Consider the following 26,739-nt stretch of genomic DNA (forward strand, 5'->3'; position numbering starts at 1 on the left):
CGGCAATTGTTCTCGGGTGAAAGACACAAGTTCATACATGTTTGAAAATCCCATCTGCTATGTGTGCAAATATTATGCTGATTCACTCGCACTGCTATGTATGCAAGGTCACATCCGACGAGTGTCCAAGAATTAATCTATCACACTTAAACACATACATTCTTTTTCTTAAGATTCTAATATAATGGTAATTTAATTGATTGGGGAATGGGTGTTGGAATGTGGGACATAAATGGTTGTATAAAAATTAATCTAGCACACTTGTAAATTAAACAGGATGTGGCTGAAGTTGGAAATGGGGGAGGGGGTAATAATTTGAAATACACACGGCATAACTTAAAGTGTGACGTCATTCACAAGTGCAGGTTGGGGCGTAACGTAATAATTTGAATTACATATGTTCATACAAGTTTGTATAGTTGAAATACACAAGTTCATACATGTCTGAGATTTCATCTACACAATGATGTGATTACACGTGCAAATATTATGCAATCTCACATCCTGTGATGCAATTGCTGAGTAATAATAAAAGCATGTTTTTGAAGCACCTGCAACGTGTCATATTACACAAATATTGCATGATGCAAATAAAATGCAAGCTGTTAATTCGCATCCGGTGAAGACGCAAGTGCTGAATAATGACCAGCTGTGGTATGTTATTTTACACAAATACTGTATTGATAATCGCCATCTGCCATTTGTTATGTTGTGCATTGTGAATTGGGGATGTTGATAAAAGAAATCAGTAACAAAATAAAATTATATGTATATATTGAGTAAAAAATAAATACAATACAATGATTATTCACATACATTTTCAATTAATGAATACAATGTGTCCACCAAAACTGAAGAACTTTTACATTTTGAAAGGCGCATTCCACATTATTGTCTCTGCAGTGATAGAAGCACATGTTCCTTTTTTAAAATATAACACACTAATTCCACATCACTGTAATTAACCACAATAGTCCATGGTGATATTCGATGAAGAAAAACAGCATCCTTGTCCCGCGGAGATGATGAGTTCTTTTAAAATGAAGTTGTTTGCCTGAAACAAAATAAAAGCGGTGTAGAATGATACCTAATGTAAATTGTATAATACAGGAAAAAAGTAACACATACTTACATTTTTCTACCCCACCATGTTTGTGAGAGGTGTAAGAGAATAAGGCAATGAACATCAATGGATGTCCTGAAACAAAATAAAAGCGGTGTAGAATGATACCTAGTGTAAATTTTATAATACGGGAAAAAAGTAACACATACTTACATTTTTCTACAGCACTGTTTGGACCATGTTTGTGAGAGGTGTATAGTTGATAGCACAGTCGTGTAGGATTAGGCAATATGCGGTTGTGTGTGCTGCTATAGGTACGCTTGTCAATATATCAATACGTACATTTACTGCTCCAATTTTTATTTCATCATGTTGTTTGGAGCAATCAATGACAAAAAGTGGTGCTTTATCGATGAAATCTTTTCTTGATAGCAATGGATTATTTGGCTTGTTGTAATATGAATTTTGAAATTTGCTGTACAATTCATATAATAGAGCAAATTTACCACTTTCAATATCCAAATTAAGGTTATTGTATGGATAGAATTCATCATTCAAGTATACTTTCAAATCAGTAACATTACAATGATTAAAGACGCTATTATCCTTGTCAATTCCATGTTTGTCTGTTTGAAATCCAATTATCACATATCTCTGTTTTCGAAGCTTATTCGTTGTTGTAACATTCCACATAATCTGTTTAGTTGCAGGTAGTGACGGATATTCAAACAACTGCCATGAGCGAAAGGGAATGCTGAGTGGTGAGTCACTTCTAAGTATCTGTAGAAGTCGAAGTCTTTCGGGATCGGATACTGCAATTAGAGGCATGTTCCAATGAAGTCTTGTGAACGTAACCTTGCAATCCTCATCCATTCGAGCATTAATAGAGTCTTTTGCTCGTACAAGTATCAGTTCTAGTTGTGCATTTATTATGATATCTGTAAAATCTTCGGCAAATCCAAGAAGAGTTTTCAGCGGGACACATACGTTGAATGTAGTATTGGTGACAATATCAACATCCTTAGTGGGGTGGACCCAACCACTGTTTCCAAGCATGTCGGATTCAAACGAATTCAGAGAAATCAAATTTTTCATCGTTGATGTAATGCCCACATTTTTAATGCTGTCAATAAGCTGCCCATTAAGTTCCAGTCGCATAGATTCGAACAAAAATGCCATTGCATTGTTAACCAATTTTGCACTAGTTGCAGTGCCATCAGGTTTTTTAATGTTTCCCTCAATAAAAATACAGCTTTCACAAGGAAGCATATATAAATTTTCACTTTTAATACGAATATTGATGGAATCATTTTCATTGATGGCTGAAGCATTTTGCGGGAGAAAGGAATGCGTTTCTTTTTTCACTATTCTCTCCTCAAATATTGGTGATTTAGTCACATTTAAGGGATCCATCATATCCTTACTTTATATCCAAATTTTGTGAGTAAGTTTATCGAGTGAGATGTCAATCTCTTGGTTTCAGAAGTTGAACTAACGTGTTTAGTTGGTGTGTTAGTCCTGATATATAAGTTTTGAGGGAATTGTAATCCCATCTTTTTCGAAGATGTAACTCTAGAGTAATAGTCTCACCTCTAAAATCAACCAACTTTCCGTTTTGATCAACTATTCTAATAGTAATATTATCAATATATTTATTATTATTTATTTTAAAATATCGAATTTCGAATGGCTTTTCAGTCAAATGGAACCCTGGATCAACATTTACAATTAACGAATGAATGGCTGATTGTTTAAAAATGAGTCTCCAGTTAAATTACATTCTATTCTTATAAGAGCGACTGGAAATATGTTAACAGCATAATCTGATATGTGTCTACTGTGAGCCTCAAATTTTTTGCTTTTAAATCCTAGCATTTTACCTATCGAATCTGGAGCTGTGAAATCAATCTCATGTTCACAATACATTTCTGCGCGTAATGTGTTATTATTTGCAACTAATTCAAAGGCGCTCGGCCGAGTCTGATTCTCTGTGATCATCATTGTATGTATTATATAATTATTTATATCATCGATTTCATGCGTCCCAGTGGGTAATATAATTGTTTTCGTTTTACTTCCATTTCTTTCATTTGTAATATATGTAAATTTGTTATTCCCATCAGAAACATTGGGTATGGTTGAAAAATTTACGAGACCTATCTCATAATCTGCATCTTCATCCAATTCGATTGGTGGATGATAGCTACAAGATATCTCTGATGTGTTACCTGTCACTGTGAAAGACATTGTGATAGCATACATATTGTTACATTCACATTTATAACAAAAATTGAAGAGCAAACTGTCCACATAACTCTGTATCAAACTTCTGATATCGATTAGTATTATATTTAATTGTTACACCTCGTAAGTAATTATTTATCTCTATAGGTGGGGGAGATCTCCAAAGGAATCAAAGTAAAATGCTTCACTATTATTAATTTTATTAAGCGCTACCCAATGCGTACCGGGTCCCTCATCAGAATCTAAATTTATTATTATTTTTTCTTTATACCACGGTTTCTTAGGCAAAGCATGTCTCATAAAAACACCGCGAAAATTTCGTATGCCAAGAAATCGTGCATAATTAAGAATATCAGCATCGCTTAGGGCTTTTTTTTTAATCGCATTCCCTTACCACTCTTGTATTCTCTTACATACAAACCCTTTCCTGCAGGTGGTTTCTTTTGTGAAATAACCGCTCCAAGTGTTCCTAAACCAGCCAATATTAGAGGGAGAGGTAGTCGGCCACCAGATTTGTTTCCCATTGCAATAGCTTCCATAGTTTTATTATGCCTCATAGATTCTGAAAGTTGTTTTTTATCACTTTTTGCAGAGTTTACAGCTTTCGCTATTTGTGCAGCACCACCGGACAGAGCTCCTAATGCGCTGAGACCTGCAAATATTGGGAGCAGTGGTAGAATACCACCCCTTTTCGGTGCCTTTATCACTCGAGGTTTTTGCTTCTTAGACGTATTGTTTTTTCTTTTCATTGCTGCTTTCAACTTGGAGAGTGTCATTTCTCGCTTTCCATCACCCATCGCTCTCGAGATAAAAAAGGCTGAAGCTCTTTCACCAGGTGCTCGGGCTTTATCTTGTCACACTTTATATCCAGTTTCAGCGGCTTGTTGATAATTTGTATTTAAAATACCACGTTCTCCAACGATGTGTCCCCCACCATTGACAAGCATACTATAAATTAACTTAAGAAAACGCACTCCATATATACACAGCGAAAATTTATTGTACTACTCTACATTGCTATGATGAGTAAAAAAACTTTATACATAATCCAACAACGCACTTTGAACATTGCGTTCGAACAATGCTGTTACATCCTTTTTGCGCACATCTCCTTCTCTTTCCAAATGGAATATATTGAACCCAATGATTTATAGAATCATATCGAGATTCTTCATCATTACACATAATCGGGATACAAGTTAGTCGCACATCCAGTCTCTTGGTGTTCATAATTGCAACTGATGCGAAAATCATTTTTGCAACATATATACAATCCAACAACATGTCGAAAACGTTGCAATAACGCGTCGTTGCAATAACGCAACAGCATGTCGTTGCAATAACGCAACAGTATGTCGTTGCAATAACGCAACAGCACGTCGTTGCAATAACGCAACAGCACGTCGTTGCAATAACGCAACAGCATGTCGTTGCAATAACGCAACAGCATGACGTTGCAATAACGCAACAGCATGTCGTTGCAATAACGCAACAGCATGACGTTGCAATAACGTAACAGCACGTCGTTGCAATAACGCAACAGCACGACGTTGCAATAACGCAACAGCATGTCGTTGCAATAACGCAACAGCATGTCGTTGCAATAACGCAACAGCATGACGTTGCAATAACGCAACAGCATGACGTTGCAATAACGCAACAGCACGTCGTTGCAATAACGCAACAGCACGTCGTTGCAATAACGCAACAGCATGTCGTTGCAATAACGCAACAGCATGTCGAAAATCGTATTCTCGTTGCATATATGTTGAAGTATTTAAGTTGTAATTACACCTGTATCTATCAGTGCACTGCTTGGCATCAACCAAGCAACATGGAAGTTGTAAAACAATCACAGACGCTACCAATTGAAGTTATAGGAGAATGTGAGAACGACACAAGTAACATAAGACATAGTACATTATTTCCCAATCATATTCGATGTATCATTTGTGGTCAGAGTAATGCTGGAAAAACAAACTTGTTGCTAAATTGGATTCTTCATAGCTCCGGATTGAAATTCGAAAATATCTACATTTATTCGAAATCCCTGTTCCAACCTAAATATGAATATTTAGCAAAAGTATTGGAAGGAGTGCTAGAAATTGGGCTTTTTAGATATAATGCCAGCGAGGATATTGTATCATTTGAAGACATAAAACCAAACTCTGTGTTTGTTTTTGATGACATAATGACTGGTTCACAAAAAACAATATCGAAATTGTTTAGTATGGGAAGACATAAAAACCTCGATTTATTTTATCTCGGACAGACTTATGCAAAGATTCCCAATCATCTTATTCGAGACAATTGCAACTTAATTGTGCTCTTCAAACAGGACAGTATGAACCTGAAACATATATTTGAGAATTTTGTCAATCCGGATATGACTTTTGATAAATTTAAAGACATGTGTTCCAACTGTTGGAATAGTGATGCCCGGTGTTTAATAATGAATTTAGAAAGCGAATTACACAAGGGAAGATATCGCAAAGGATTGGATTGCTATATAATATGGAAATGACGAATCTTATCTTTATTCGGTATCAAGACGTTGATTAAGTATGAGTATTGATAAATTTGGACGGAGCGTTTACAGAAGAAGAGAAAGATTAGTTAATATTCTTCGAGAAGATTTCCCGCGCGATAGTGCTAACAACTATCTTATTGGTAACGTACAACTAAAAGGTGTCAATGATCCAGATGTGTCAGATGATGCTGCGAATAAAATATATGTGGATGGAGCTATTAAGGAAATTAAAGAATATGTACTCGAAAATGATGATAAAATTAAGTCTTCTTTGGAAACTCTTGTTGGTGCAGCTATTGATAATTTTGAAACGCGAATTAAAAAATATATTAATGAATCGAATGAGCTGACAGTAAAACATGTCGATGAACGTATGTTAGAACAGGATGCACAATGGGATAAAAAGTTAAGTAAACATGATGAAGATTGTAAATATATCACCAATGCTGAAGAAGCTGAGATACGAAAAGAAATTAGTGAAATAAAAAATAATTTCTATGGTGTTATGTTTTTCCATATTTCCTCAACTGTAAAGTGGGATGATATTACTAATGTATATCAATTGTCCAATGGACTAACTTACTTTGAAATTCCAATAAATTGCGTAGTAACTGTTACTACAACACCAGCTGATGTAATCGTAAAAGTAAATGGTAATGCATTCCAAAATGGAACACCTGTTTCTAAGGGTGATAGGCTATGGTTTCATATCTATGGTCACAAGCAGCAATTAACTGCAACCATAGAGCTTGTGTATAAAATAAGAACTATGGCATAACTGCTTGTCATTGCAGTGCAAGATGTCAACTGCTACAACATCTCAAGAAATGATGAAAAGCAATATCATAAGACATTCTCAGGCTATAAAACACACATTTATAGCCTTAAGACAGGGGCAATTGAGCTCTCAACATGTACTCAACGAAGTGCTTCAACCAGTTACTACACCTTTAAATATGTTAATAAAGGAAATACGGAATACGAAGAAAAATATAGATGATAGAGGAAAAATGATGGATTACATCAAAAAGGAAGCGAAAGAAGAAGAAGAAGAAGAAGAGGATGAGGAGGACAATTCCGTTGTTAGTGAGCATATACAAAATATCTCAAAACGAACAAGACATAAAGCATATGATAAAATATATGGTGTTCGCTATATTGATGACAAATTGATGATTGGCAAAACACCCATTAAATTTGAAAAAGGCTATGTATTTGTAAACAATATACGATACAAAGGAACATCTGGTTTATATAATTTACTGTTTCTCATGGATCCCCCAACTGATAGTTATGATGATCAGGATTTACATAAATACAAACATATTTTAACATCCACTAATGCACATCGTGTTGATTACGACCCACAACAGGAATTTAGGAGATCAAATACAAAGAAATATGACAATATTATTGCTCCATTATTTCGGAAGACTGATGGAAGTTGGAAAATTTCCCTACCAAATCATAAAATAGAATATAAACATTGGGATGACCCAAATGAATTAGTTGAACGTCTTGTCCTTCTCGTGTCATCACGCAGTGCTGGGAATACTGGTGTGGATAACGAAATTCATGCTATAGAAGAGGAATTGCGTGAAGGTGGATACATAGAATGAGTAAAGCAAAGATTACGAGAGAACTTCATAAACCAGCTCGCAAAAATTTTCAAAGGCGTCATGTCATCACTAGAGGATTATGGGATCTTTTCCAGAGCGATCTCATTGAACTCATTCCCTATGCTAAACAAAATAAAGGATATAAATATATACTTGTGGTAATAGACGTTTATTCCAAATTCGCTTGGGCAAAAGAACTTAAAAATAAAACTAACAAAGAAGTGACATCTGCTATGCACTCCTTGCTAAGGGGAATGGTAAACACTCCGAAAAATTTACAAACAGATTGGGGAAAAGAATATTACAATAAGCATTTTAAATCACTAATGGAAAATTACAATATCAATCACTACTCGGTGTTTTCTACAAAAAAAGCATGTATCGCCAAGAGATTCATCAGAACACTCAAGACACACATGTTTCGAGAGTTTACAACACTTGGATCATATCGCTGGTTAGAGCTATTGCCACAACTGATTAAGAAGTACAATGCTACTATACATTCAACTACAAAGATGAGACCCATGGATGTTGCAAACAATTAACTTCTTCAAACAGTGTACAAGCAACAGCTAGTGCGAGAAGGAAGGTCAAAGTTTCAGGTTGGTGATTTAGTGAGAATATCAAAGTACAAGAAGATGTTTACCAAGGGCTATCTGCCATCATGGAGTACTGAAATATTCCAAGTGAAAAAGTACAAAAGACTCATCCAACGACTTACATACTTCATGATCTAGACGGTGCACCTATTTTAGGAGCGTTTTATACCGAGGAACTTCAAAAGACAAACTTTCCAGATGTTTATTTGGTTGAAAAAATTTTGAGGAGGAAGGCTGGGAAGGTGTATGTAAAGTGGTATGGTTTTCCTAACTCAAAGAATAGTTGGATTGACGAGGATGATGTATTGCAATAAGCCGAACATTTTATAAATATCATAATATATCTTCAATTAGAACTGATATTTGTACGAGTATATGTACGTATTGACAAGCGTACCTATAGCAGCACACACAACCGCATATTGCCTAATCCTACACGACTGTGCTATCAACTATACACCTCTCACAAACATGGTCCAAACAGTGCTGTAGAAAAATGTAAGTATGTGTTACTTTTTTCCCGTATTATAAAATTTACACTAGGTATCATTCTACACCGCTTTTATTTTGTTTCAGGACATCCATTGATGTTCATTGCCTTATTCTCTTACACCTCTCACAAACATGGTGGGGTAGAAAAATGTAAGTATGTGTTACTTTTTTCCTGTATTATACAATTTACATTAGGTATCATTCTACACCGCTTTTATTTTGTTTCAGGCAAACAACTTCATTTTAAAAGAACTCATCATCTCCGCGGGACAAGGATGCTGTTTTTCTTCATCGAATATCACCATGGACTATTGTGGTTAATTACAGTGATGTGGAATTAGTGTGTTATATTTTAAAAAAGGAACATGTGCTTCTATCACTGCAGAGACAATAATGTGGAATGCGCCTTTCAAAATGTAAAAGTTCTTCAGTTTTGGTGGACACATTGTATTCATTAATTGAAAATGTATGTGAATAATCATTGTATTGTATTTATTTTTTACTCAATATATACATATAATTTTATTTTGTTACTGATTTCTTTTATCAACATCCCCAATTCACAATGCACAACATAACAAATGGCAGATGGCGATTATCAATACAGTATTTGTGTAAAATAACATACCACAGCTGGTCATTATTCAGCACTTGCGTCTTCACCGGATGCGAATTAACAGCTTGCATTTTATTTGCATCATGCAATATTTGTGTAATATGACACGTTGCAGGTGCTTCAAAAACATGCTTTTATTATTACTCAGCAATTGCATCACAGGATGTGAGATTGCATAATATTTGCACGTGTAATCACATCATTGTGTAGATGAAATCTCAGACATGTATGAACTTGTGTATTTCAACTATACAAACTTGTATGAACATATGTAATTCAAATTATTACGTTACGCCCCAACCTGCACTTGTGAATGACGTCACACTTTAAGTTATGCCGTGTGTATTTCAAATTATTACCCCCTCCCCCATTTCCAACTTCAGCCACATCCTGTTTAATTTACAAGTGTGCTAGATTAATTTTTATACAACCATTTATGTCCCACATTCCAACACCCATTCCCCAATCAATTAAATTACCATTATATTAGAATCTTAAGAAAAAGAATGTATGTGTTTAAGTGTGATAGATTAATTCTTGGACACTCGTCGGATGTGACCTTGCATACATAGCAGTGCGAGTGAATCAGCATAATATTTGCACACATAGCAGATGGGATTTTCAAACATGTATGAACTTGTGTCTTTCACCCGAGAACAATTGCCGGATATGAATCAGCATAATATTTGCACACATAGCAGACATTACATTGATGAGATAAACATGTATGAACTTGTCATGCCACAACTTCAATTACATACCTGCACGTCACACTTTAACCTTGAACTCTTAGATTGCCATTTATGACGTTACGCCCCTTTCTTACGTCACAATTTAAGCCCCCACATTGAGGAGATAAACATGCCATTACATACCTGCATGACGTCACACCTTAACCTTGAACTCTTATGACGTAATTTAAGTTACGACCCTTTCCTACGTCATAATTTAAGCCCCCCACCCCCTCCGTGAAGTCATACTTTAGCCACGCCCATAACGTCACTTGCCACGCCCACTATGACGCAATACTTTGGCCACGCCCACTATAACGTCACTTGCCACGCCCCCTAACACCTGCCTTACACCCTTACACCTGTGACGTAAGCACCATTTCTTATCTACTAACATCCCGTACAAAAGTTAGTGTCCATCCACAAACGATAATGTTATGAGTCTGATGAATAAACAAGCGGTCGTGTACTACGAATTGCTTCTTAGAAACGTAACCGTAACTGCTGATGGCCACGTCTTGTGGCCGACATTGAAGAAATATTATCGGGGACTGCATCAAATGCTCCTGCAACACAATAATGCACGTCTGCACTCTGCCAACATAACGAAAACAGCTATCCAGGAGCTTGATTGAGAGTTGATTCCATATCCTCCATATTCTACCGATCTTGTGCCTCAGATTTTCATCTTTTCCGTTCTCTATCCAACAACCTTCATGGAAACTCTGCTGAAAACGAAGATGCTTTACAAACTTGATTACTTCTTTATTTCTTCGGTCGCGGAGATGGAAAACTACTCCAGCGTTGGCAGAGAGTCATAGATAATGTAGGACAATATATTACTGACTAGCCGTACCCGTGCGCTCCGCTGCACACGTTAGAAATAAATATAAAGTAATTACATAATTAAAATATTACATTTGATCCAGGGAACATTCGTGTTTGATAGAAGGATAAATCGTTTAATATGTTACTTAATTTAAATTGTATTTAAAATATTAAAATGCGATCATTTTGATCCAGAGACCACTCATTTGGTGCAATGACAATTCCTTTAACATGTTTCTTAATTGTTATTACCAATTATTTTTGGAAAAGCGAAAATTAACAGAAAAATTTTGGCTACAGATTTATTATTATATTATATTATATTATATTATGTAAAAAGTGTGTTGATAACGGATGTACTCGAATTAGAAAGTTTTTAATTTGTTGTGGGAGCTCTTGAATCTCAGGAGGAACAACTTTTACAACAGCGCAACATAATCTGCTTGGCTCATTACCCAATTTTTTTGCATTGCATTTATTGCATATGTATTTTATGTATTTTAACACGATTCAATTGAGCATAGTTAAAATTTGAATGATAAAATAATGGATTGCTTAGCTAACGTACTATTACTGCATACTAAATCAATACACTCTCGTTGTTCGTTAATTCTCTGAGAAAAAAATGAATATGTTCATAAACATTATTATAAGAAATACAGGAAATGAATATACAGAATAACCTATCTAGTTTTCTGTGCATAAGAAGCTATTTTAATCTTACCTGTCCTCAATTCACTCACAAGTTACTGTAATAACATTATAGCATTATGTCCATCCAGAGAAACTACACTTTCCAATGATGAAATAATAATTAATTACACAAATCGGTTAATTTAGCTTCTGATATTACTTATACAAACACAGAAACATTGTCTGTAGGCTATGTTTCATAGCTTTCGATTGTTGTGTCCAAGGCCCCTTATAGACGAAGTCATTTGTTTTTTATTTCAATACACCGCCTTAGATGGCAGTTATTTTAATTTTAAAACTCATTTATCTCATTAAATATCAGTCCTATCCAAATTTTTCAGAGAATAAAACTTATCAGAAATCATTTTTAAAGAAACTTTTGTTATGTAACATATTTCACAAAAATTAATAATAAGCGAGTTATTTGGATTTATTTAATTCAGGCCCCCTTATAACCCCCGTTTTAAATAACGTATTTTGAATGCCATATAGCCTATAATCTAAGTTACAACGAACTTAATTTATATTCCAATTTTCATCGAAATCGGTTCAGCCATTATCGCGTGAAAAGGTAACAAACATACAGACAGACATACAAACAAAAATATCAAAATAGCGATTTTCGGTTTCAGGGTGGTTAATTATATATGTTAGGACCAATTATTTTTGGAAAATCGAAAATTACCAGAAAAATTTCGGCTACAGATTTATTATTAGTATAGATTACCAGGGACTGGAACTTTAGGCATTATGAATCATTAAGATAGGCATGCAAAAAGGCATTTTAAATAGCTAAAATACGCAATAAAAGGCAATTACAAAAACCTTGCACTACACACATTTATTTACTAGACTACACTATTCAATAACTCGATCGTCATATTTTAAAGAAATTTAAAATTTTAAAGAAAACGCTAGTGTTGTACTTAACACAAAAATGAAAATGTTTTTAAAAGGCCTATGTATTGCAATGCCTTATTCGTTGCATACGACAACCAAATGATTTTTTAAGTTTTCTGGGGTCATATTGAGTCTCCTGTCAGATAACACATATTTTTTATGAGAAAATGACCTCTCAACTTCGACAGAGGTTATTGGAGCAAATCTAAAACATAGCATCATTGTAGGATCCATTTCAACTGCAATAAAATTGTCACCTTGTAGAATTTTTGAAATGTTTCTAAGTTTATCAATATCACAGTTTTTCGAAAACACATTTTTACACTTTTCCCTAACTAATGAACCTCGTTTCCCTGGTACACTGTCCATTCTTTGCAATGCATCATCCACAATTTTCACTGACTTCGTCAAAGGCTGGCCTTTTTCTTGAAGCTGGCAGATCACTTGTAGCAGGAAACCAAACTCGGCCGCAATGAAAGTTAAATCATTTTTCACTCCAAAGAATTGAGAAGTTTCTTGGTTGCTACAATTGAAGATGCTTCATCCTCCAGACCGTTCACCACCTCAGTTATAGTCAGGAAATTTGAAGCGTAGTAAAGTATCACTGAGACCCATGTTCCCCATCTCGTTATGATAGGTTTGGTGGGAGAGGTATATTTGGTGCAATGGATTTAAATGTCAGAATTCTTGATGAGGCTTTCAGAAAGACCTTCTTAATACTGGAAATCAAATTATCGACATCCGGAAACAAGCATCGTATCTCTTCTGACACTCTGTGAAAGCAGTGTGCTAAGCAGGTCACGTGAAGCATGTTTGGAAACAGCACTTTTAAAGTGAATCCAGCCTTTTTAATGTATGGTGCAGCGTCACTGATAAAAAGTAACACGTTGACGTATTGAATTTGTTCAGACCACAGTAACTGTAATGAATTGGTGAATAACTGCGTGATAGTTGAATTGTTAATTTTCTCGAGACACTCTGTTGTAAGCAGGAATGGTTTCATTGATTCATCTTCTGAAGAATCTAATGACCCAACAATGATATTGGCAATGAAACGACCCGTAGGATCGGGTGACTCGTCGATAGAAATCCAGCTCTTCTTATTTTTAATTTTATCTTTAATGATTTTCATTGTGTCATCGTAACATTCGATTAAGTAATATATTCGCTAGGCACAGATTCATTCATATACTTCTCCAAAAACTGTCTCAATGTAGGATTCTGTAATTTCCACAAAGGGATTTCGGCAGCAAGAAAAGCTTTACATAAGTGGAATGCAGATTGAGATTTTCAACTCGATGTTGCAATTACTGTTGGAAGCAAAGAAATCTTCTTCGCAGTAGCCTTGGAAAGTGCATTTTTGTGTTTGGTTGTACTGATATGTTGCGATATGAAATATTTCTTTTCGTAGTTCACTGACTGCTCACATATTTTGCATTAAGTACTTTACCGTCTGTACAAAATACGTCGGATCCAAAAGTATTAACGTAACTTTGCAATTTACTGCGTATGTTTGGTTCCTTGATGAGTACTACTGACAACTTATTATAGGCTTACTCTGTATGCCAGTCATGTGAACTGATGCCCATAGGTGCAAGCGCGCGCTTTAGAGCTCAGGAGAGCCTGAGCGCTTTACAGCGGAAAGGAAAGAGACAGACGAAAGAGGTAGTATATACCGCTTGGTCAAGCTATATACAGGGATGGCCAGCACTGATTCAATGGATAAAGGGAAGAGGACTTATTAAAATTGTATCCATGTTAATTTTTAGATTTGTCTGAGAACTATAAGTGCATTATAAGAATGTAAGTTTTAATTTTAATGCTCATTTTTCACAAGTTCGCTTTTTTATTAGAAATCAATAATTTCTTTTCATTCCCTTTGGCAGAAAAGTGAAATTTTAAAATGCGTTTATTTAGTAGCCTTACAGGTACTGAAACAATATTTTCGTAAATCTTGTATATCATAAATACGTATTACTGAAGATAGGGCATTGAAAAGTTTGAAAATATTGGCATGGAAAATGTTTGTAAGGAAATGAATTAACAAAGCAACTACTGTTACATCATGAACAAAAGATACTGTGGTGTGCCTATGTATTGTAAAAACTACAGCTCTATAGCTTCAGCAGATTTCGAGAAAATAATTTAATATTATGATAGGAAGTTGCGCACCAGAATCAACTTAAAAGCATAATGCGATAAAAGTTTTGTTATGTATTATTAGTTACAGTTAAAACATTTACAGGACCTAGATAACTTTGGTTTGTACCATAATATTGTTTTAATTAATTTTATTACTTTTACAAGGCTAAAGATACCGTCAATATCAATTCCAACTTATCATGCTATACTCAATCTTTTTCTTTCGGATATCACTTTTTTTATGAATGATGTGTTTCATTCACTTAATACAGTACAGGTGTACTACTAATATTCCTTCTTAACTCTTTATTTTATTATTAATGTAACATAACTGCGATATTAATAAATTGGTGTTAGTACTTTTCTTTTACAGACAAAATAAATAATATCAAATAGAAAAAAAAGCCATATAAAAAGAACGACATAAAATTTCACGTTCCGTTTGAAGTTTTTACACCACTGTTTTTTTAATCCAACAGGCTGCTTATTCATATACATAATTCTTTCTCCTTCCATAACTAGCGCTTGATGCCCGAGCACGACAAGGTCAGAAAAATGCTCTTGCTTTGACATCACTGCTGTATACTGTAGATGCCTGAATATTTGCAGTACAGCGCTGTGCTCCGTCCGTGTGACGTGTCCTGCCTGACGTACGCAAGAGCTCAGTTTCACCTACGCCCGAAGAACGTTGCTTTGAGCGTATTCCGAATCTCAGCGCTGAGCAATCTGATGGCATCACGGTGTTCCGAATTTCACCGATGGCGTCACTGATGCTCCACCGGTGTCGCACCAGTGCCATCAGCTTGCAGAGGTGGTGGCAGTCTCCATCAGCCGCCATCAGTGAATCTGAATGGTTCTTGTATAGGGCGGGAATTAGCAGACGAATGACATCGTGCACTGTTGTGTCATGGCGGTGTGTTCTGCTTTAGTTCTGCTGTATTGTTTGTAATGAGCACAACGTAAAAACAATATGTTGCTAGCGTAGCACAGATAACAACTTACACAGTCGCCATGACAGCCATTGATCCTTCCAGCAGTTTTGTTCCTATTTCGCTGCAGCGTGACGTCATTGTTGTCCACCGGTCCGGTGAGATTCGGAATACGCTGTTTGCAACGCTAGGGTGTATGGTTGCTCTAGGATTCTGCCCACTGCTCGTATGAGCGCTAAAGTGACTCAAAGCAAGTCGTGTTTAGTTCTCTGCTTGCTCGTAATATGGTGAGTTACGGACGTGCAGTCGACAGTTCCGGAATGAAAGTAATTGAATTAAAACAAATTGTGTATAGTTCTTTGAGCTTACCACAAAGGACTGAAATAAAAGACATCGGTCGCTCAGTGCCTGCTCTAGATATTGTGCAAATTTTCAAAGCCACGAGTTGGCATTTTTTTTTTTTTTTTTTGCAATATTGGCTGAAGATGAAAAACCGTATGTATACTTATTTCCAGCATATAACTCCACTGTACATACAGTAGCTATTTACCTACAAATGGCTTTTAAGGAACCCAGAGGTTTATTACAGCCCTCACAAAAGTCCGCCATCAATCCCTATCCTGAGCAAGATTAATCCAGTCTCTACCATCATATCCACTTCCCTCAAATCCATTTTAATAATATCTTCACATCTACGTCTCGGCCTCTCCAAAGATCTTTTTCCCTCCGGCATCCGAACTAACACTCCATATGCATTTCTGGATTCACCCATACATGTTACATGCCCTGCCCATCTCAAATGTCAGGATTTAATGTTTCTAATTACGTTAGGTGAAGAATATAATGCGTACAGTTCTGCGTTGTGTAACTTTCTCCATTCTCCTGTAACTTCATCCCACTCAAACCCAAAATATTTTCCAAAGCACCTTATTCTCAAACACTCTTAGCCTCTATTCCTATCTCAAAGTGAGAGTCCAAGTTTCACAACCATACAGAACAACCGGTAATACGACTGTTCTATAAATTCTAATTTTCAGACTTTTGGACAAAAAAACTTCTCAGCCGAATAATAGCAGGCGTTTCCCACATTTATTCTGCGTTCAATTTCCTCTCAGGTGTCATTTGTATTTGTTACTGTTGCTATAAGATATTTGAATTTTTCGACCTCTTGAAAGGATAAATTTCCAATTTTTATATTTCCATTTCGTACTATATTCCGGTCACAAGACATAATCATAAACTTTGTCTTTTCGGGATTTACTTCCAAACCTATCTCTTTACTTGTTTCAAGTAAAATTCCCGTGTTTTCCTAATCGTTTGTGGATTTTCTCCTAACATATTCACGTCATCCGCATAAACAAGCAGCTGATGTAAAGCGTTCAATTCCAAACCCTCTCCGTTTTCCTGGACTTCCCTAATGACATATTCAAGAGCAAAGTTAAGAAGTAAAGGTGATAGTGCATCTCCTTGCTTTAGCCCGCACTGAACTGTAAAAGCACTATACAGAAACTAGCCTATACGGACTCTGCTGTACGTTTCACTGAGACGCATTTTAATTAATCGAAATTGTTTCTTGGAAATAGCAAATTTAATACGATTATTATCGAATGTGTAAATGCACACTTATTGAAGGGTCAGACAACAAGTTGATGAAGCGAGAAAGCGAGAATGAAAGCTACTGCAAGAATAGAAAGTGTGAAGTTTTATAATAAATTACTGTATATGAAAAGAACAGTAAGAGACTGGAACATGCAAATGTTATGTCATGTTATTGTTACATAGGTCTACGTTCTGGGAACATTTGGTGTGAAAAATGCAAACATTTGCCGCAAGAATGAAGTGTATTGCACTTGTACTATTGTACTTGCACTAATACTCGGATAGGAGAAATAATCAGTGTATACTTAGCTATATACCTTGTAGTAAGCAGAAACAGATGTTTTCCTAAGTAGGTCCTACGGACCTGCAGACGCACTAAGGAGCAACGTAGTTCTTCCAAGGATTTTCAGGTTCAATGAAGGCTGTGAAGGAAGTAATCAAGTTTATTAAATATTATAGTTTATTATAAATTTATAAACAAATAAATATCAGTAAATAAATTTGCAAAACTACAAAAATTATGTAAATTATGAAATCATTTACCGCAACTTTTGTCAAGTGCTGTGTAGTTTTTTAATACTTGGACTGTTGGTTCAGTCACCCACTTATTAATAAGTTCAGCTGTGTTTTCGTTGTCCAGAATTGTGATGTGATTCCCTTTCACAAAGTGTACTTCCACCTTCTCACAATACTGAAACAATCAACATAAGCCACATCGTTAATAAAATATGTTAACGAAATAAGTAATCTGGATGTGGTATTATACTGTTAATATCAAAATTACCACGTCGTTAAGTTTTTTTTAAAGAACGCGTTAGATTTACGTCGTTATTTCAAATGTTCTGGTTAGGTATATGGCTTAGGATTTTTAAAAGGAGATTTTTGAAGAGAGGAAAACATTATTATTTTCCTTATAGGGCCTATGTAACTTGTGTAGATTTAACTGCATTGTAAATATTCCTGAAGAGTTACGAAAGGAGATTTCTTCAGCCAATTGAAAGTTGGGCAATTATAAAAGTCAGAAAGACTTCATTCTTCATTCTGTCATCAGCAGCACTCTAGAAAGGAGGAGGAATCATAAGGATCTTAACGATAGCCACTGTTCTTACGACTCTTTCTTCTTTGTGTTTGAAAGTCGTCAGAATTGCCTTGCTCCTGATAGGTCTGCACAGTGTTTTCAGAGAAAAATGATTTGCAAACTCTGAACCTTCTCCCTGAAAGAAATACTTCAACCTACAGCAGGTGGCAAAAAAGGTGATGAAAAAGAAATCCAAAGGTGAGAATGGTGATATCGTTAATTGGTTCAAAATAAATTATTTCAATTACACGAAGGAAACATCTTGGGTTATGAAATACAAGTATATGAGTACTCTGATAAGAGAGAGAGGGAAGTGGAGAGGGACGACCACTTGTTTGACCTAAACAACTGTCAGCAGCATACTCAAGTCCGTTGCCAATAATCTCAGCAGAGAAGAATAATCTTCTAAAACTCTGTTGCGTAAGCATCATTCCTGAAGAGTTGCATGGCTAGTACAGTACAACAATCTGCCAACATGTGATACTGCAGTTGACGAGATTCCAGAACCTACAGAGTAGATTTTGGCACAACTCCTCTAATAGGCGTCATGGGATATAATGTACATAACTATTGAATTACACTATTAGTAAATCTAACAAAATTCAGAAGAACGACGTTTTCCATAATCGTTAATACGAACAATAGGCCTAAATGGAAAGATGTTATCGGGTCTGGAAACGAAGCTTTCTAATTTTGGCTACTGGAATAAAACTACAGAAGTACAGGACTAAATATGTTGTTGTTGTTTTCTAATGCCAGGCTTTTGACAATAAAGTCATTTGACCTCTTGCACTCCAATATTTTTCAAAGATATTATCATGACCAGCCACTGAAGCACAGATTTTGAGGTGTTCCGAATCCATTTCTTGGTTTGAAATATATTACACTAAATATATTACACTAAATTCCATAAGAAATAATATGGTAGCAAAAAAATAAAATAAAAATAAATGCATCACACTCATAGATTAATCAACTGGACAATAAAATAGACACAAAAGCATAAAACGATAAATCAAATAATAAGTGTCCGTTAGAACATATCATTTATAGAATTATTCGTTAGTCTTTTAGAGAATAGTATACAAGTAAAAACGAAATAATGAAGGATTAAACGCAAGTTAAAATAATTATTATTTCTATGAATTACTGAAGAGCGTTCGGAGTTTAGAAAATACCACTGGGTATACAGGCGTCTCCTTAGCTGCCATTCTCCCTGTTTATAATGTAACTAAAGTTACTTGCGTATTTTGTAACGTATATAAAATATCAGAAGCAAATCTACATACTGTAACTAAATATTGCTTCAAATAAAAACGCCTTATATTGCTTATGAATATACGTATAGGTCTACGTTAGTCTATTTGTATTTACAATAACCGAATAAATGTAACATTTACTTCCATTTATTTTATATACGTTAGAAAATACGTAAATTACCTATTTAATCCGTATTATAGCTATATGTCCACTAAGAAGACCCAATAGTATTTTCTAAACACCGAACACACTATAGAAGCAAAATGTAAAAATCTAAATAAAAGTACATAACAATATGGCTATATTCTTATTTTAACATTAGTAATGTCTTGTAATTTTTTGTTGATTGGGAGTACACTTTCTCAATCCCAAACATACTTTTTATAAAGTGTACTCCCAATCAACGAAATATTATAGGATATTAGATCTAGTACACAAATCATTTTACAATAATTGAACCTGATCCCCTTTGAATCCATATACAATACACGATATTTAAAAAAATCATTGTGCTACAACATACATAGTAATATTGTAACACGGTTTCACTCATGTTTTTCAATATTTTAACCATTTTAATGTTTAGATGTAACTATTTATTTTGTAATTTTACTACTCAAAACATGAATGAAACTAATGACCTTTTATACTCACAATTTTAATTCAATTTTATCTTATTGATAATTATTTAGTATAACATTAGTGCTCCTGTTGTTGTATATTGCATAATTATATCGTCGTCGTCGTCATCATCATCATCATCATCATCATCATCATCATCATCATCAAGTAAGTTTATCTCAATATGTCGTAACAAAGGCGAAAACGTTAATATAGCCTATTTCAAATGAGGGGTCTAGTATCAAAACCTGCCATATCCACTTTTTTAAAAATTGAGTTTCCTTATTATTTTGGAGTACTTTCTAACACCTACCACATGCACTGGTTGGCTTTTTAAAATTTGAACTACAGCCCATATATAATGCATAGTAAAGATTGAAGTTATTTTCAAAACCTACCACATCCAACGAAGTAACTGCACGTTTTTCCCATTTTTCTCAAAATATAGCAAAGTGGATGTGGTAGGTTTTGATACTAGACCCCACAAATATGTTTACATAATATAATTTGCAATAAATGGGTAAGTTTTTAACTGTGTAATTTATTTTGTAATTAAGAAATGAATACAGTTTTCCAGTTATTTTTCTAGAATTAGTAGAGTGATGGTGATGATGATGATTATGATAATGATGATGATGATGATGATAATGATTAATTAAGCATTGGTAGAATTTCGGTAGAAATACGAAGTACCTCGTAACTATGTTACTATACAAAATTACCGAGAATTCTACTACCCCCTAGGCCTGCTATTATTCTGTGATAGGTACAGTACGATTATTTAGTCCTGACAGTCGCCGGCGATCTGCGCCTGGGTCAGGCCAGTCTATTAAGTTACGCCAAGGGATGTTCAGGTTAGTCTGTTGCCTGCAGTCAAAGGGATCGGATGTCTCGCATGCGGTATAGCGTTGTGTCTCCAGTACAGTTGAGCTGTACTGCATTCCTTTCGCGACGTTCGTCCTTATCTCTTCTCCGGAACTCTCCCCACTACTCTTATTACTTCCCCTCTTTCGCGTCGCTGACCTGTCAGGACTAAATAATCGAGCTGTACTACAGTAAGTTCTTCTAGACTCTAGAGTTTTGATCTTCCTGAGAGATTTCTCCGTTATGATCTCCTTGCTTTCATCTAACAGATCCAGTTGTCAATTTTATCTTTCATTACAAACATTTAGCTATTTATTTTTTGTTTATTTTTACGTTTTTACTACCAGATTTTTCTCCGTAGAGTAATTTTGTAATGTTCTTTTCAGGTACCCTCTACTCATAATTTTGCATTATGTTGTTAGTACATATCGTATTTACGTACCCTATGGGTTCTCCAGTCGGGATTCTTTAAAATCACAAATTTTCCAGGATGGTAATGTAAAACTCTAAGCCCGACTGCCTTCAAAGAAAATTTATAATTTATATAGGATTCTCTCTCAAAATGGCGTGTTTATCCACACTGAAGAACTCCACCGATCTTCGCTTTTCTCTTAAGATTAGCATTTCCTTAGCTTTTGGAAACCTTCCCTAACCTACAAGCAGAAGGAACACTGCTTATTTACCGGCGACATTAAATGGCCACGACACAAATTATGCTATTTTTGACGAACAGAACTAACGCTCTATCAAGTAACCTGGAACAGCTAACTTTTTATTCTTACCTGAGAAAGTCCATAATCTTCTTCAGTATTCAATACCACTGAGGTAGGTCTAATTAACACGGTGTGTGATCTCACTCGTTTCTTATGGGTCCATGAATAATTCCTTACAGCTTTTAATCGAGCACACATAGAAGTATAAACCATTTTCTGATGTTGTTTACTGTACTGAGTTGTTGGCAACATCATTAACAGTCGCTCGACCTTTTCATTCCAGCTTTGCATAATCCTTATTTCCTCCATGACCTGTTAACATTTAATCCCACCATTAAACACTGCAACCAATGTTTTTCGTTTTCAGAAAATCATCCACAGAAGCAGTGTTCATTTTCAAAGATTATTATAATTACAATAATAAAATTAGTATGCTAAGAGAAAATCTTGTATATTACACGTGGCTGAAAGTCCATCATGTGTTCGTGAGAATTTTTCAGATTTAATTAATTTTGATCCCACCATATTTCCCCGAGTATTTGAAAAACTATATAAAAATTTACTGGGATTTCTGATGAACGCCAGTGTACAGTGTGAATATCAGAAGAGTAAAGCAACAAAGCTCATTTCCTTTTTATACAAAGAAAGCTTGTATTAACAGTTTAAGTGACAAAATATGTAACATTGTGTAAATTATCAATTCTAAAGGTTTGCTTGAGCCGTTGAGTGCGTTAGGCATGTTAAATATGCAATTCTCTAAATGTAATCCATTCTGAGGTAGAAAACGCTCCGACAACACTGGGTGTCCAATTATTTGATACCTTAGTAATTTCTGCTGGTGTGGTCTCGGATGGAGCTTGAAGACTTGTAAGGGTCTTAATGACGTTGCTTTCTAACTCGTCTTCTTTGCATCCAGCTGTTAACTCCTGCAATCTTTTCACGAAGTTAGGAGAGCTGTCCACCAAGAAGAGATGTCCTTTTCGACCCTGATTTTCAAGTTCCAGGGCGATTTCCATTGCCAGCAAGCCACCAAATGAGTAACCCAGCAGATTGAAAGAGGCTCCTGGCAGAAGTCGGCTGGAGATAAACTGCGAACACAGTGACACTGCGGACTGAAAACCGTTCCCTTGTCTCTTCAGACGAAGGCAATCAGTAAAGAAATGTAACTGCAAGGTACAGAGTCTATAATTGCAACATAGCTATTGAGTTTTTCAACACACTTGTAGATAGGAACGAAAGTTAAATAATTATCATGAAATTATTACCTAAGTACCTTTTATTGTTAGGGTTCTAAGATTTTTCGTACCCGAAAACTCGCAACACGGACGTTTCGTCACAGGCAATTTGTCACACTAACAGTGCCAATGGATTTTTGGTCATAGGTGCCATATATACCAAAAGATGTTTTGTCATAGGACAATGTTCCTAAATATAGGCCTACATTGTTTGCAATAAAATTTTACTTCAATCACAATATACATAGAATTGTTGGTTGCATACGGTTTCAAAGTACGTTTTATTGCTGCAATATATTTTGAGAAATAATAATTATGCGGAACCCGAATCACGTAAAGTGAAGTGGGTAGGTATTGGATACATACACACATACATAATATTGTGCTGTGGTGGAAGCAAAAAATCATATATGCACAAATTTCCCTTACATATTGCGGAACAATAACCTCGTCACTGTACTCTTGATAACAGAGATACAATAAGCTACACTCTCTTATCAACATCCTCGCACTTCTTTTTTTACAGCTGAATGCCCACTTTCTAATTTCCTTATATCGCTCTGTGCTTCAGGAACGTGAAACCCTTCCATATAATTTTTCTTCACCCCGCTTCTAGTGATTGAAATAAAGCGTGAAACGATATTAAACTTTACGACACTGTTACCTAGGAAACGTACAAGACGTTCCCTGTAACAAAATATGTGAAGATTGATAAAATATGATAGGTTCATTTTCCTTTTGTGTGACGAAATGCCAGAGATATTTTTACTTTTGTGTGACGAATTGTTCCAGTTTCATATTTCTGTGACGAAATGTCAGTGATACGAGTTTCTGGATACTAAAAGTATGGACCTCGATACGTTCCGATGTTGAATTTCGAAGCTTCTGGCTTATATGCTACCTTGACTAATAATGAAGCTAATAGAATCCAGTAAGGAGTTGAAAACATCCAAGATATTTTTGAACACAATTTAAATTTATAGATAGAATCAAAACTAAACCACCATAAAAGCCCCAAATCTCACACTATTTCAATTTCTGTTTGTTACTCTGCAATTAATAAACAATTTAAGAATTTACCAGGTCGAACAGTGTATATCTAATCTCAAAGGAACTATACCCAACACTAATATTGCAATTTTCATTCAAGTACCGGAAGAAAATACTTCGCCATATCCTGGATAGAGGAGTCCATGTTACTGTAGCCTAGTTGCAAACAAAACGTTTGGTAGTTAAGGTTGTGAGCAAGCGGCTCCAAGACGCACGCCATGCCTTCCACTCCAGGCACCATGAAGAGCACTGGACCTGCTTTCACTTCTTCCTCGATGTCACTCTGTGTTCCAGTTGCTGATTGCAGGCGCACTAAATGTTGAGCTGCTGTCACTTCGTCCCCTATTACCCTCTGCAGCAAATGCAGGTTTTCATTGGAGTCCCTATTAAAGGTGACTGGAACTACAGAGGCAGGTTTTTTCACAGCTGTAAACATAAAATATATATTGTTTAAATTTTCGCTCCAAAATTAATATTGTACATTAATAACACAACTTAAATCAATGATTAAATTTTATACATATATGCCGAAGTGGAAGTTCATATAAATTTAATGTAAGCTGGTGCAACTTGTAGAATTTGACCAAATTCTAACTTATCTTGTTTTAAGTTAACATGCACATTAGAAACATAGGTATAAAGAACAATTTTAACGTCTATAAAGAGCATGATAATAGTCTATATTATTATTATTATTATTATTATTGTTATTATTATTATTATTATTAATATCATCATCATCATCATTCTATAAACACTAAAATAGTCCATTCAGTAAGATTTAAATCTAAATTAGAATTATTTATTTTAACTTTTCGAGACTGAATTTTTCATTCGGTTATATAATGACGCACTATTAATTTTACGGTTATTTGGCGACTATAGAATTGGTATAGCGAGTACATATCTGGCGATACAAATCCAAAGATTAACTTACATTCACCTCACAATGCGACACCTTCGGAAAAACTCAACCAGATCATCAGCCAAGCAATATCCCAGCCCAGCCTCGGAGCACGTGTTTGTTTACAACAGTAAAAACAAAAGTAGATAGGCCTATAAATTTTATTACAAAGTTAATCAATTTGAAGTTTTACAATGCAGAGTAGAAATTAATGTACCTCCAAGGATTACTAGACGCTTTACCTACTGCACGTGACCTACTGACGATTTGGCCTACTGATATTTTTTCCTACCGCATTTCGCCTACTGTATTTTAACCTACTGGTATTTAACCTACTGCATTTAGCCTACTGTAATTCAGCCTAATGGCATTTTACCTACTGCAGTACAACTTCTACTGCAACTATTACAACTACTACTACTGTTTTTACTTACTGGTTTTGACATTTATTGCATTGTTGTGCATGGTCATTGCATTCCAAACTCTGGTAACATGTTTAAGGAATCGAAGTTTGGAAATAAAAATTTATAGAGTATGGCAGCTGAGTTCATTCCAACATCAAGAGGAGGCAATCAACTGTCTCACTCCGAATTTCTTTACTACCGACAGCGCAGGAATCCAAGAAACGGTAATATATATTGGACCACAGTCCTGGAGACCAGTGAACACAACCATGCATCAAGTGTGAAATCCGTCCAGGCAAAAAGTATTGTGGCCAATTTAAAACGTTCTGAATTAACTCATCCAGAAACACCTTCAACAAGATTAATTAGAAAAGAGCTGCGTAAAGTCACTGACACTGTTCAACCTCAGTTACCAGAAAGAGACTCCTTGAAAAGGAGCATGTATCGTACTCACCAACGTACACTGCCTGAAAACCCTGAAAACTTGGAGGCTACGTACAACGTAAAGAGGATAACGAACTTACAGAGTACCTCACCGCGTGCGGTAAGAATTTTACATTGTAAAGAAATTCTGTCCTGTGGAAAAGAAATTGCATTGTAAACTTTCAACTCTAATTACATTTACAAAAGTTAACTCTAGTCAATTACGGTCTTTATTTTATATATATATATATATATATATATATATATATATATATATATATATATATTTTTCAAATTTACATTCTAACCTTACAATGGTATGCAACAGTAGGCCAAATTAATGGAGTAGAACTATTGGCAATAGACCATATGTCGTAGTAGGAGAATTTACAATAGCTCAAATACAGTAGGCCAAGTGTCTTGCTACGACCTCCACGAACTGTATCATTCTCTTTGAGAGTTATGTTAATTACGAGATTCAAATACATTTTCACAGGTGTTTCCATTGCTTTAAAATATCTTTAAGGGCGAATAACTATTATATTCATCTTTAAAAGACTTCTTATGTTTATAAGTATGTGCCGAATGTAAACTTATTGTTAACGTACTTAACAGTATATTACCGAGACATAACTGTAGTCTCTCCTAATTATGGTACAAATGCAATATTTTCAAGAGTTACCATCTTGGATTATAATTATGTGAATTGCAACTAAAATCAATTTACAGTCAGAGACATATGAATAAGGTATGTTTGCAGCAAGAACGGAAGTGATGTGAAATAATTTATAACAATTAAAATACATCAACTACTGGCTTAAAATTCAACACTTTTATAACATGTTACGTTTATGGAAATGTTGTACTTAATCTTAATTGAATATTCAGAAATAAATAACATTTATATATAAAATAAGTTACATACACACATTGCTGTTGGTTAAACTTAAAGCTACCAGACACACCTTCACATGGCAATGTTTCTGTTGCGTGGCCTTCCTCGATGGCAGCATTAATTTCTATGAGATGTGCAAATGTTAGGTTGTGGACCTCCTGTGTTGTCAGGAACGTCTCACACTCTCTTTCTATGGCCTGCTTTACTTCTACAGCCATCAGGGAGTCCATTCCCAGTTCTGACAGTGTGGAGTGTACGTTAATACTCTTCAAATCTCGAACGCCTGTCAACAAAATATGTATTGCTA

General features: G+C 35.2%; 1 protein-coding gene across 1 annotated transcript in view; it reads right to left on the bottom strand.

The window, feature by feature from the left end:
* Nucleotides 1-757: 757 nt before the first annotated feature.
* LOC138695710 (fatty acid synthase-like) overlaps nt 758-26,739 on the bottom strand; it is a 183,340-nt gene continuing 157,358 nt past the window's right edge. Inside the window, exons 31-38 of the mRNA XM_069819825.1 lie at nt 26,503-26,715; nt 23,910-24,232; nt 22,343-22,609; nt 21,591-21,833; nt 17,529-17,676; nt 17,303-17,407; nt 1,133-1,198; nt 758-1,054 (exon numbers count right to left, since the gene is read on the bottom strand). Coding sequence (XP_069675926.1) covers nt 17,361-17,407; nt 17,529-17,676; nt 21,591-21,833; nt 22,343-22,609; nt 23,910-24,232; nt 26,503-26,715 — 1,241 coding nt within the window. The 3' untranslated portion in view covers nt 758-1,054; nt 1,133-1,198; nt 17,303-17,360. The remainder of the gene's footprint in view (nt 1,055-1,132; nt 1,199-17,302; nt 17,408-17,528; nt 17,677-21,590; nt 21,834-22,342; nt 22,610-23,909; nt 24,233-26,502; nt 26,716-26,739) is intronic.

The sequence above is a fragment of the Periplaneta americana genome, chromosome 3, assembly GCF_040183065.1.
Source record: "Periplaneta americana isolate PAMFEO1 chromosome 3, P.americana_PAMFEO1_priV1, whole genome shotgun sequence".
Classification (NCBI taxonomy): domain Eukaryota; kingdom Metazoa; phylum Arthropoda; class Insecta; order Blattodea; family Blattidae; genus Periplaneta; species Periplaneta americana.